The sequence below is a fragment of the Austrofundulus limnaeus genome, unplaced genomic scaffold (genome assembly GCF_001266775.1).
Source record: "Austrofundulus limnaeus strain Quisiro unplaced genomic scaffold, Austrofundulus_limnaeus-1.0 Scaffold124, whole genome shotgun sequence".
Classification (NCBI taxonomy): Eukaryota; Metazoa; Chordata; class Actinopteri; order Cyprinodontiformes; family Rivulidae; genus Austrofundulus; species Austrofundulus limnaeus.
The window spans coordinates 251,541-263,373 of NW_013952526.1; the positions used below are offsets into that span (position 1 = coordinate 251,541).

Here is an 11,833-nt window from a genome sequence, read left to right on the forward strand (position 1 = left end):
CACTTAGCACATCATCAATTTACCCCAGGCCTCCCTTGGAATGAGAAATAATCTTTTTATCTACTTATGAGGCCTGACTCTCACTTGAACCGTTTCCTTTCCTTTATTCTTTTCCTCTGCTCTCGTTCCATCTTTGGAGATCATTCACTGGCCTTTCCCATTTACTTCTATTGAATATATAATACTATCTCTAAAATCATAAAAATCCTTGAGCCATGTCCTATTTCTCTAAATCGAATTTAATTCTGAGCAGAGTGAGATGTGCTGTACATCAGGTAATGATGGATGCCGTTCATCATGAGAGGGGAATGTGCTGGCTGAGCAGATACACAACTAATTATTTTGCCAGAGTAAGTAATGGCAACAGGCTTTTCCGAATGGGCACTGACAACTGCTGACATCCCCTGCGATAGGGAGGGGGAATTAATATCAGCAGTAATCATTCTGAGAAAATGGTTCTAAACAAAAAAAAATTGAAACACAGCAAGCGAGAGGAGTAAACAACAATCAACTCTATTTCTATAACTTGAGACAAGTCTGCAAATAATGAGCACATTCAACACCTCCTTGTCAGCAGGACTCATCCCAAATTGGTATTGTTGTGGGTCCAACAGTACTTGTTGCTGTTATAGAACTTGTGTCACAGCCCATCTTTCAGAAGCATTCTTGGCAGGATGACAGCAAGTGAAGTTTCTGGCAGCTGTAAACTAGTTTAAGTGCACGTGGGGGGGCCATAACTAACCGTGTCAAGCCTTTTGCTATGGTTTTAAAAAACAATTAACCAAATAAATAAATAAATAAATAAATAAATAAAAGCTACATAAAGTTTAATGGTAAAGAAAGTTTGTGTAGTGCAGCATTCCGCACACTATGTATTTTCCTCATAGAATTATTAAACGTTTTAAACAAATCTGATTCCAACGTTGTCTTCAATATACATGTTTCTAAAGTTTTTGACAAATAGTGTATGATGATTCTTTGTTTGTTTGTTTTCTCTGACTGAACATATAAAGTCCAGCTCTGACAGCATAATGTCAGGTTTTTAGGCTGAATAAAGTATTTAAGAGACATGAAGAGAAGCATACTCCAAAAACTGACTGCACATTGAAAACGCATTCGCTAACTGTGAGCACCATGCCAATAAACCAGACAACACTAAGAAACAGTGGGCTAAAAGTCATCAATCGGAAAGTAAAGCAAGATGCAGTCTCACCCGAGGTCCAAGTGAATATCTGTAGAGACTCACTCTCACCTGCCAGGCGAAGGGACCCAGAGTTGTAGATGGCCTCCTCTCGCAGCTCCCTGACATGTACAGTGATAGTGGAGACAGCATCTGGCCAAATTCCATCAGACACTCGGACCTGGAACTGGTAAGTTCCTGTTGGGGTGTTCTCCTTAATGATTAGGAAACCGGTTCTCTTGTTCAGGATGAAGTAACTGGGGGAAAGAACAAACCAATTTTTATTACATTATTAATTATTTATTACACACCTTGCCTGAGCACAGATCAACCGGGTGATCGTTGTATGAACCAGAATCAACTGGTCTGCAATGCTCCAGAGCTTGTCAGGGTCAGCATGTGAAAAATAAAAAATAAAATAAACAGACTAAACCCTACTGGCCATCTTATTTCAGTCAACCCATTGAACCTTGCCTCTTGCCAGAGGAAAGACAAAACATTTTTAATTTCATTGATTAAAAAATAGTTGAAATGTCTCAATGTATTTTATTTTATTTTACAATTTATTTATTTTTTTGTTTGTCAGATGGTCTCTGGAAAATTAAAATCAACTGAACAGAAATGATGCATGAGAAAGAAGAAACAGAGAGCACAAAGAGGTGAAGAGAAAATTTCTACTTCATTCAATTCATGCTGCTCTTGTTCAGTTAATGAACTATTTTATGCTAATTAGAGGAAATATGAGGCAGAATATATACTCAAATAATAAACTACTTGTAGACACAAGGACTGCATTAAGTTCACTTTGWATTGTGTAAGCGAGCATCAATGTTTGCTGAAGCCAGAATTCACTAATTGTTATGTCTACCACTTATCATTTTAGACCTGACTACACAACAATTTAAAAAGATTCACCAATGTTTCATTTGAGTTGATACACACTATCAATGCCATACAGGTACCCAAAAAGGTCATGACCTCATGCTTCTCTGTTCAGAATGGTCAAACKTTCTGYCTGTWTCAGGTAAACAAAACAACCAAGGARAAAATAYTAAAAAAAACAATGATCACAWGAGCTTTTCACCAAGCAGACACAGTATACAATGCTATTTCAAAACCATAAAAAGGCAGTGAAATTAATATACTGAGATAAAACATAATACCAACAGATRCAGGAGGTTAGGTTTCGTTAGAAGCCATTACACTGTTGCTAAAAGAGGAACTCAAGYATGAAGCATGGAGCTGAAAGCGCTSATCAAATTTTTATTAACATATACTATAGTCATTACTCACAGGAAAGGCTGAACAATAAGAYAGAAATGAGAAAATCTTTTGTCATTTTGGTTTCAGCAGAGTCTGAAAGATGGAGAGTGAGATACAATGGATGCTGGCCTAGAAAAGTGTGTGAGAAGGAATCAACTCATTGTCACTTTTGACAAGGGAAGGTCTCTGGGAAAGCATCTTTCAGACCAGAAACTCCTCATCAAATAGAAAAAAAAAAACACAAAAGGAACACATTTACTAGAGAAGGAAGACCAATGAGGGAGGTGAAGAGGATATTAAAAATCAATCCCAGTGAGAACATTAGACTCAATGGTATGAAGGGGAAAATGCTAGAAAAATAGACATACCATTCAGGATAATATGATTGTAAATTATTCAAAATTACAAAATACACACACTAACAATGTCAACACTGTATGTATGTATGTTATGTAATGTATGTTAAACACAAGAAAGGACACTGGCCTTTATMACAATTTCTTCAAATAAAATATAGAAGATTGTTATATTATCTATCAATAACAACACCAGATCATCTGGTCAGTGATATTTGTTGGACAATTKTTGCACACCAAACTCTGTTTACAATCATTCACACTTTAAAACACGTGACCAACATTTTGGTCTTGTTGTTGTATTGCCCTTGAGGCTAATGCTAAGAAGAGGAGTGTGTCTAGCCGTGTCCTTGATTGCATTTCTTTTTGTGCACCTGGTAACTGAGATGTAGATCCACACAGTTTTCCGTAAAACTTCAAATGCACCGATGCTTGTAGGTGTCCAGCCGTGCTTTAATGTCTCATTGCTGCTTTGGTTAAACGACTCAAGCTTGCAAACCCAGTGTGACTCCAAACACTGCATTGATCAGTTGCAAATAACAGACATTCCCAGCAACACAAACTTAAGTGCTTTTCAGAGGCTGTGAGCCACAGGTACCACTTATAGCTGTCATATCGAAAAAGGCARATAAACCCTCTCCAGGGCCGGGATAGGCCTGCTATCTTCAGGGTTTGCCACCTTTTCCTCATAATGTCCAGCTTTTCTTTAAAAGTATGTCTTGAAAAAGGCATTGCAAGAACATCTGCAACCAAATCAGTTTCTACTCATCCTTCAGACAATTTGAGTATAAAAAAAACACTGTAACTTCTGCACAAAAAAGTCAAAAGTCTTTTCTAAGTCTGGTTCTACAGCTGGTTCAGAATTCAGCTGCCTGTTTATAAAAAGGGACAAAACGTCACAAACACATCACTCCGATCTTGAATGCTTTTCACTGGCTGCCCATTTCTTTTAGAAGTGTTTTTAAGATTTAGTTTTTAAATGTCTAAATGGTTTGGCACCTCATTATCTTACTGAACTTTTACAGCCTCACATTCCAAACAGATCTYTAAGATCTGTAAATCAAAAGCTTTTAGTTGTTCCCAGGTCTCAGCTTGTGACCAGGGGAGACAGAGCCTTTTCATTTGCAGGTACTAGGCTCTGGAACAATCTCCCACTGTCTGTGAGGTCTGCTGGGTCTCTAAATGAGTTTAAGTCTCTGTTAAAAACTCATCTGTTTAAACAGGCATTTGAGCCTGAAGAGCACGATCATTAGGCCAGCCTTTGTTTTTGTTTGATGTTATTGTTTATTCTGTTACTGTATTTTGTTCACTGTTTGTATTTTTTGTTCCTGTACAGCACTTTGCTTTTTATTGTGCTTTATAAATAAACAATGTTGATGATGTTGATGATGACGAGAATGACGAAGACGACGATGTCCTTTGCTACCCTACTATGCTCTCCGACTGTCCAATCAAATGATGTGAAAATGCTGATATCTTCRTGGGGCTGCTAGATGGTCCCAATGTTCCTGACTCAAAATCTGACTGGTTAAAGCAACAGTCCTGTTTCCATTTATTTTAAGATACCAATGTCTGGGCTAATGATAGCGTAGAGGCTAATTTCTTTGAGCATAGCCACATGCAGTGGCTGAAATATGATAAATTACCTGACAAGTGTAAGATCAATTATCTTGGGTTTACAGTATTTACATTTAAAACTACAACATTGTATAATTGTCAGCATTTTTTCTTGACTAGATTCTCTCAAATTAATTTTCATTCTTTAGTGATTTACAGGATATTTTCGATAATAGTTTTAAGGTGCTGAAATACATGGTGGCAACTGATATATTCATGTCTTGTTTTAAATGCATTTTCTTTTTCTTTTATAAAGATACAGTAACAGCCATGTCAAATTCATTTAGAACCCATTCTGTTAGGACACAGTTATGGCCAGAAACTAGTGAACTTTTCAATATGGTTTTACCTTGGCATATGCCCCTCAAAAACATAGGTCTTGTTGTCCCAATCATCAGGGTCTGGAGCATAAACTTTTCCAAGAACTGTTGTTGGCATATGACCTAAAAAAAGGAAAAATGAAAGCACAATTTGTGGATTGACTGTGTCAAGCTACTTAAAGTGCAGGGAAAAAAAATAAATACATTTTAAAAGTAAAGACATTGTGCTGCCTTGACATTTCATCTGTACATGTCTCGTGCAAATCTTGGCAGCACGATGGCTCAGTGGTTAGCACCGGTGCCCCACAGCAAGAAGGTCCTGGGTTCGATCTCTGGTTCAGACCTGGGATCTTTCTGTGCAGAGTTTGCATGTTCTCCTCGTGCTTGCGTGGGTTTTTGCTGTGTACTCCAGTTTCCCCTTACCCCAAAAACATGTACAATAGGTTGCCTTCAGACCCAGGCCTCCCTTGAAAAAGAGATCTGATCTCAATGGGACATGCCTGGTTAAATAACAGTAAAATAATAATAAATAAATAAGTGTTTAAATTTCTATTGCACATGATACATGTGTAACAGCAATCAGAAGGAGCTGGCTTAGGACCTTAAAACTCACAACACTACTAATATGATAAAAAAAAATGTGCTTAAAGATTTTGAAAAATGAAATTTCTGAATGTGGTTGTTTCAAGTGTTGAACATGGCTGCCTATCAGCAGTGCAACAAAGTGAAATCAGAAGTGATTTAAACAGGGAAACAGTTAGCGTATGGATAAAACTTATGCTTGAAACATGGTTTTTATAATCAATTAGAATTACAAAACTGAACTATGTAAGAATTATTGTAATATATACTGTATATATGTATCCTGTAACATTTAAATACATACCTTGAACTGCTGACTTTTAGCTAATTGTTGTCTGCCTCAAGCTTTAGAAGAAAAATGTTCAATACAACAGAATGAGCGCATGCTAAATGTGCTTAATATGTAAATGACAGGTGAATGAATAAAAAGAATGTTTCCAAATTATCAACAGAGGTAGCAAGGTCAATTACAAGTTGTTTAAAAATTAAACCAAATTAATTCCACCTTGAATAAAAAGCAGATTGTCTTACTTTTAAAACAGACTCAATTAATTACCAATACGGTTACTTCTGATTTCAAGATCTGGTCAGAAAAAAAGTGACTTTCTGCCTTATAATTTCTTAGATTGAGATTACTTCTAAAAGAGAAAAATATTTGTCATTTTATTGTTTTTATTTTTTTTTGTTTTCATTTGTCATTTTTATTGTTTTCATTGTGATTTTATTGTTTTCCAAAATTGAAGAGTTAGCATTTAAGTGATGGTGAGGTAATATTAAATATCAAAGTAATCAAAGTCAGGCAACTCTGGGATGTGATGGACCTTAGCAGCTTTCATCTAAATTTAATATGGGTTTCAACTCACAACAAACATTTTGGTGTAATGACTCCTACCATCACTGTCTAGTCTCTGGTAATAATCAGATTTATTTTACAACATATAGAAACATTCTTCACAAAAAAATGGCATACCTTGTTTCACATTTATCCAGAAATGTGGTGCAAACAAATTTTCAAAAAGAATGAGGAAGTCTAAAAAACAGCACTTTGGGAAACATTCAGGCTGAACATAGCCCACACAGCATATACGTGTTTTTAAATTTAAAATGTTTAGGAGGAAGATGTGCCAGAGCAGTTTTCCCCCCTCATCTACAAATGGAAAGATTTTCTTACCTCTGTGGCTATTGATGGAAATTTGCTTCTCCCCTGACACATGAGGGTGGTCGTTTTGATCACCGATGGTCACAGTCAGGGTGCTGGTCACTGTTTTGGCTGGATGACCACTGTCACTCATAATTATAGGAAGGAGAAACTCTTTCTGGCGCTCACGGTCAAATGTCCTCAAAGCTGTTAGTGTTGCTGTTCCATTCAAGTTGTCCTGAAGGTAGAAATCATTGCTGTAGCGATACTCCGGGGGCACTGTGAAATGAAAAGGAGGCCCATTTTCAGGGGAGTCCTTGTCCACAGCTTGGATGAGAGTTGATGTTTGGTTCAACCTTACTACCTAAACAAGAGGGAGAAGATGAGGAGCTGTCATTTTTTAAAAAGGGAGGAGTTTCTGTTGAAGCTACTGTGTCTTCAGTATCACCACTAATGTAAAACATTCAGTAAGAATATATGTATAAATCAAAATGCAGTGGTGGGCACAGTTCCCCTAAAGCACTAATAGAGGAACTAATTTCCTGATTAGTGCTTTAGGGCTTTTTGCTCATTTTAAAATTTATTAGTGGATTAGCACTTGCTAAATTTATAGGCTAAATTTAGAAGCACTAACTGAGGTCTATAGATGTTATTGATCAATGTTAATGTTAACAGCTGAAGGTGAAGCTGTCACTCATTCTGTTCATATGTGTGTCACCTTTCCACCAGGTGACAATATATGAACCTAAATACAGCTGTGGAATGTCAATGATACGTCTTAGGAGAGTTACAAGGCAACATGTGACTCATGTTGTCTGTTGAAGAATGTTCACGGTTTGACTGGGTTATTTTAGTGCTTTAGAATTAGCTTTGACTAAAACTTTCAGTGCATTAGTGCTTTAGAATTAGGGGACCTACATATTTGAGTTAGTGTTTTAGGGCTAGTGGAACATTTTTTAGATTAGTGCTGCCCACCACTGTCAAAAAGATTCAAGCCTACCTGTGGTCCAGCAACATTCTCAAAAACTACTGGGGAGTATGCAGCCTCAAACTCTGGTCCATTATCATTTACATCCAACAGAGGCAGCTGAACAGTGGCACTTCCTGTTAGAGGTGGAATCCCATGGTCAGATGCTATGACAACCAAGAGATGCTGGGCTGTTTTCTCTCGATCTAGTGGACGAGACACTGAGAGTACACCAGACTGGTCAATAGCGAACAGACCATCAGGATCTGAGTCCTCTGACAGGCTGTAGGTGATTTCGTGGTTCTGGCCTGAGTCTGAATCACTGGCCACCAGACGAGCCACACTGGTCCCCACGCTGATATCCTCAGGRAGSGGGGTTAGAGCAAGAAAGTGTGGAATGAAAACAGGGGCATGGTCATTGTAGTCCTCCACCTCAACCAAGCAGTGCAAAAAGCTTGAAAAGTCTAAGTCCTCAACCTAAAAGAAGAACCACATACACATTATCACACATGATGGAAAAGTAAAACCATGACATATCATTAAAAACTTTCTGTCACACAAAACAATGATGAGCTGGATTACAGTGTTTCTAATGCATTCCAAAAGTTAAGACCGTTTATCCTCAAACTAATTTTAGGAACTATACAAAACAAAAAAGAAACAGGTTGAATCAAAAATGACCATGCACCTTCAGAGTGAGGTTGAACCTCTGCTCACTGTGTCTTTCATAGTCCAAACGTTTCTTCAGCTTCAAGATGCCTCGCTGCTCCTGCTTGAGACTGACCATGTAAAATTTCTGTTCTTGATCTCCAGCCACAACACTAAAGGTTAACTGGGCATTTTCTCCAGTGTCCCGGTCTTCTGCAGCCAGTTCCAAGACCTTAAAACAGACAGTAATACTGTGTAAAATCATAAAGTTCAAAATATTATGCATCAGGTATAATATTTTGAACATTGCTAACTAAAAGGTGCAGGAAAAAAAAAGTGTGAACACACTAAGCAGACTAACAGATTCAAGTGAATACAATACAGTTTTTTTGTGGTTAAAAAAGTAAAAGTTATAGATGAAATATGTGTATGTACTGTACAAAAAATACAGTCAGATATAAAAAATATGCATCATAGCAGCTGGATTACTGTTTCAGTAAAGTAAGTACCACATTTATTCGTGTATAATACGATTTCATGTATAATACGACCCCCCCCCACCTTTTGAGCTTAAAAAAGCATAAAAAATTAATCCTCAAACTACCTCCAATTTCATACAGACTACAAGATTTTTCAGCCTTCGCAGTCTTTATACATATCAGTAAAATGATCATTGGATTGTTCATTTTATTTTAACAACATATATACTAAAAAGGTATTTTGACAACAAATATAAATATAAGCTGTAGCAGCGTCATTCTGGCATTTTACACATAGTCCACCAGGATGCGCCAACACAAAAGTCAGAGACTTCACATGAGATTTGGGCCATCTTGTGGGGGAAAAGCAGATTACTTCCTACTCGCGAGCGCCCCCTCTGGTGGGGAAACATTTTTTCAGGGATACAAACTTTTTCAGAACACCGGTAGACGGCAGTCATTACAGACGAACATGTGTTTGTTGTTGTTCGAGGAGCGGCTCAGTCACATACTAATGTCATTAGTTCGCTATCATTACTAAGGTGCAGGACTGATTTTTCCCCGTTTTCACATCATGTCACCTGCCTGGATCTGTTACTATCTCGCTCTGAAGCACGGAGGAGTCAGAGGTATGCTCATTTCAACTGCTTTTTCACGATGCAGTCTCATTTCTGGACTCAGGCATTTAGTGAATGAAGCCGATATTTCAGTTAAAATACATAAGTACGGGAGGGACTCAGAGTAGAGACGCTGCTCCTCCACGTCRAGAGGAGCCAGTTGAGGTGGCTCGGGCATCTGGTAAGGATGCCTTCTGGACGCCTCCCTGGTGAGGTATTCCGGGCACGTCCTACCAGGAGGAGGCCCCGAGGAAGACCCAGGACACGCTGGAGGGACTATGTCTCTTGGCTGGCCTGGGAACGCTTTGGAGTTCCCCCGGAGGAGCTGGAAGAAGTGGCTGGGGAGAGGGAGGTCTGGGCCTCCCTTCTGAAGCTGCTGCCCCCGCGACCCGACCCCGGATAGGCGGAAGAAAATGGATGGATGGATGGATACATAAGTAAAAATATTTATCCGAGTATAGTACTATCCCCAACTTTATGGATGATTTTATGGATTTAATTTTACGTATTATACTTGAAGAAATACGGTAAGTAACCGTATATGTTGAAGCAATTCTGACTCACCTCTGCATTGGGTTCTGCATTCTCAGAGATCCGTGCCAGGCAGGAGTGATCAGTGAATCTTGGAGCATGGTCATTCATATCCTTGATCAGAATGGTTGCAGTTGCAGTTCCTGTCATTCCTCCTCCATCTCTGGCCTCCACAACAAGGAGGTAGGACTCAACTTGTTCTCTGTCCAGACCACCTATCCCTACAGCTATAGTCCCTGTGGTGGGGTTGATTGTAAACATTTCTGAGAAGGTGGGAACTCCTCCTAACTCAGCACTTGTGGCGTCCAAACTGCCCACTATCCTATAAGAGAGAACAGCATTCTGCCCCACAGCCGAGTCATCCAGGTCGGTCGCACTCATCTCCATGACAGAAGTTCCTGTCGCAGAGTTCTCTGCTACATCTCCGTGGCAACTGAGAGCGCAGGGGAAGATGGGTGCGTTGTCATTGATGTCCCAAACATTGATGATGACGTCTGTGAAGCCTGTTAGACCCTCACCGCCCTCGTCTGTTGCCAGGACGACAAAACGCCAAACCGCACGCTCCTCGCGGTCCAGGGTCCGCTGGGCATAGATCTTCCCCGTTACTTCATCGATTATGAATTCACTCTCTGCACCCTGACCATGAAGGGAGTAACGCAGGGCCTCCTGGTCAGCATCCTTATCTGGGTCAGATGCTGTCACCTACATCATTGTAACCACAGAAAGGAAAGAAAATAGTAAATGTGCATTTGTTGTATACTAAAAAGRGGTTTCACTAAGTATCTGAATAGAAAGAATTCAACAACTTCACGGTGTGGTCAGAAATTCAAATGGGTAAATCCAACAAAAAATAAATTGTCTAGTCTACTAGTACTTGCTTTTATTTCTTTCTTTCAAATTATCGTGTCTGCATATTGTACTTGCAGAAAAGACAAGAAGACAAGAAGGAAAGGAAGATAATTTAATACTTGTAGCACATTCTGCTTGGAAAACAGAATCTTTCATTCACGTGAATGCTCTCTAAGCACTACTGGTTTCTAAGAACAACACCTCGTGAAAATGGTATTCCCTGCTGGCAGGTTTTTGTCAACAGGTAATGAACTCTACTATAGCATCTGACAGAACAGCACAGCTGTGCAACTGTAATGTGCACACAACGCAACAGAAAAACTGACCAGCTGAATGGGTGGTCTTGTTTAGGTAAGCTTGTAAATTGCACAACTTACTATAGTCGGCAAGTTATAAACCAATACATCTGACACATGAAAAGTTACAAATCTTCAGTAACCTCACTGGTGATGATCTTTTTTCTCATATTTCCTAAAGTCAGGACTTGTTTAAGGAAATGGTGATCACACAGATATGCAAAATAAAAAAAAAAAATAGTACAGCTGAAATAAAAACACTGCACCTGCAAAACAAACACGGGTGAACCATCCAACTCCTCTGTTACGCTGCCATAGTACTCGTTGACTGTGAAGATTGGTGCCTCATCATTCTTGTTCACCACATTTACTGTTACTGTTGTATAATCTTCCCACTTCCCATCTGAAGCCAGGACGTGAAGTTTGTACCTGAGCACAAGTTTARCTCTGTGAGTTTTATTACACATTCTCTTTAAAATCATGTTACACGCAAATGGTTCATAAAAATCATTGATAATAATTTTTTAGGACACGGTACAAGTTACAAAAATATAGTGAACTGTATTGATTTGTAGGATGACTACTTCACCAATCAGGCAATGAAGACTGAGAACCTTCATCTGGGAGCAATTTGCTTGACTTGATTTGTATCGTTGTTTAGCATTTTCATTTATTTTCCATTTATATATTTATTTATTTAGAAATTTGTTCATTTCATTTGTAACATAAAATAATAAAGAACAAAAAAACCATGCAATCAAAATTAAATCATTCACTAATGTGGCCACTTTCACTTGCCTGGTCATTGACCATCCTAAGGAATACATATATAAAGAATCGACCACTTATCCTTTACGGTTTTCCATTGACCAGGACGAGGGATTTAATTTTTAAAATGGATGGTTTATTTTCATTGTAAAATGTTTGAAAAATAAAATATATGATCCTATGACATGGTGTGTTTATATGATCCTATGACATGGTTTATTT

At 38.5% G+C, this 11,833-nt stretch overlaps 1 protein-coding gene across 1 annotated transcript in view; it reads right to left on the minus strand.

The window, feature by feature from the left end:
• si:ch211-186j3.6 (neural-cadherin) overlaps positions 1-11,833 on the minus strand; it is a gene marked incomplete in the record, with an annotated part of 280,048 nt that overhangs the window by 100,709 nt on the left and 167,506 nt on the right. Inside the window, 7 exon segments of the mRNA XM_014015180.1 lie at positions 1,253-1,437; positions 4,766-4,859; positions 6,490-6,820; positions 7,457-7,900; positions 8,112-8,303; positions 9,732-10,400; positions 11,110-11,272. Of these exon segments, the coding sequence (XP_013870634.1) occupies positions 1,253-1,437; positions 4,766-4,859; positions 6,490-6,820; positions 7,457-7,900; positions 8,112-8,303; positions 9,732-10,400; positions 11,110-11,272 (2,078 nt within the window).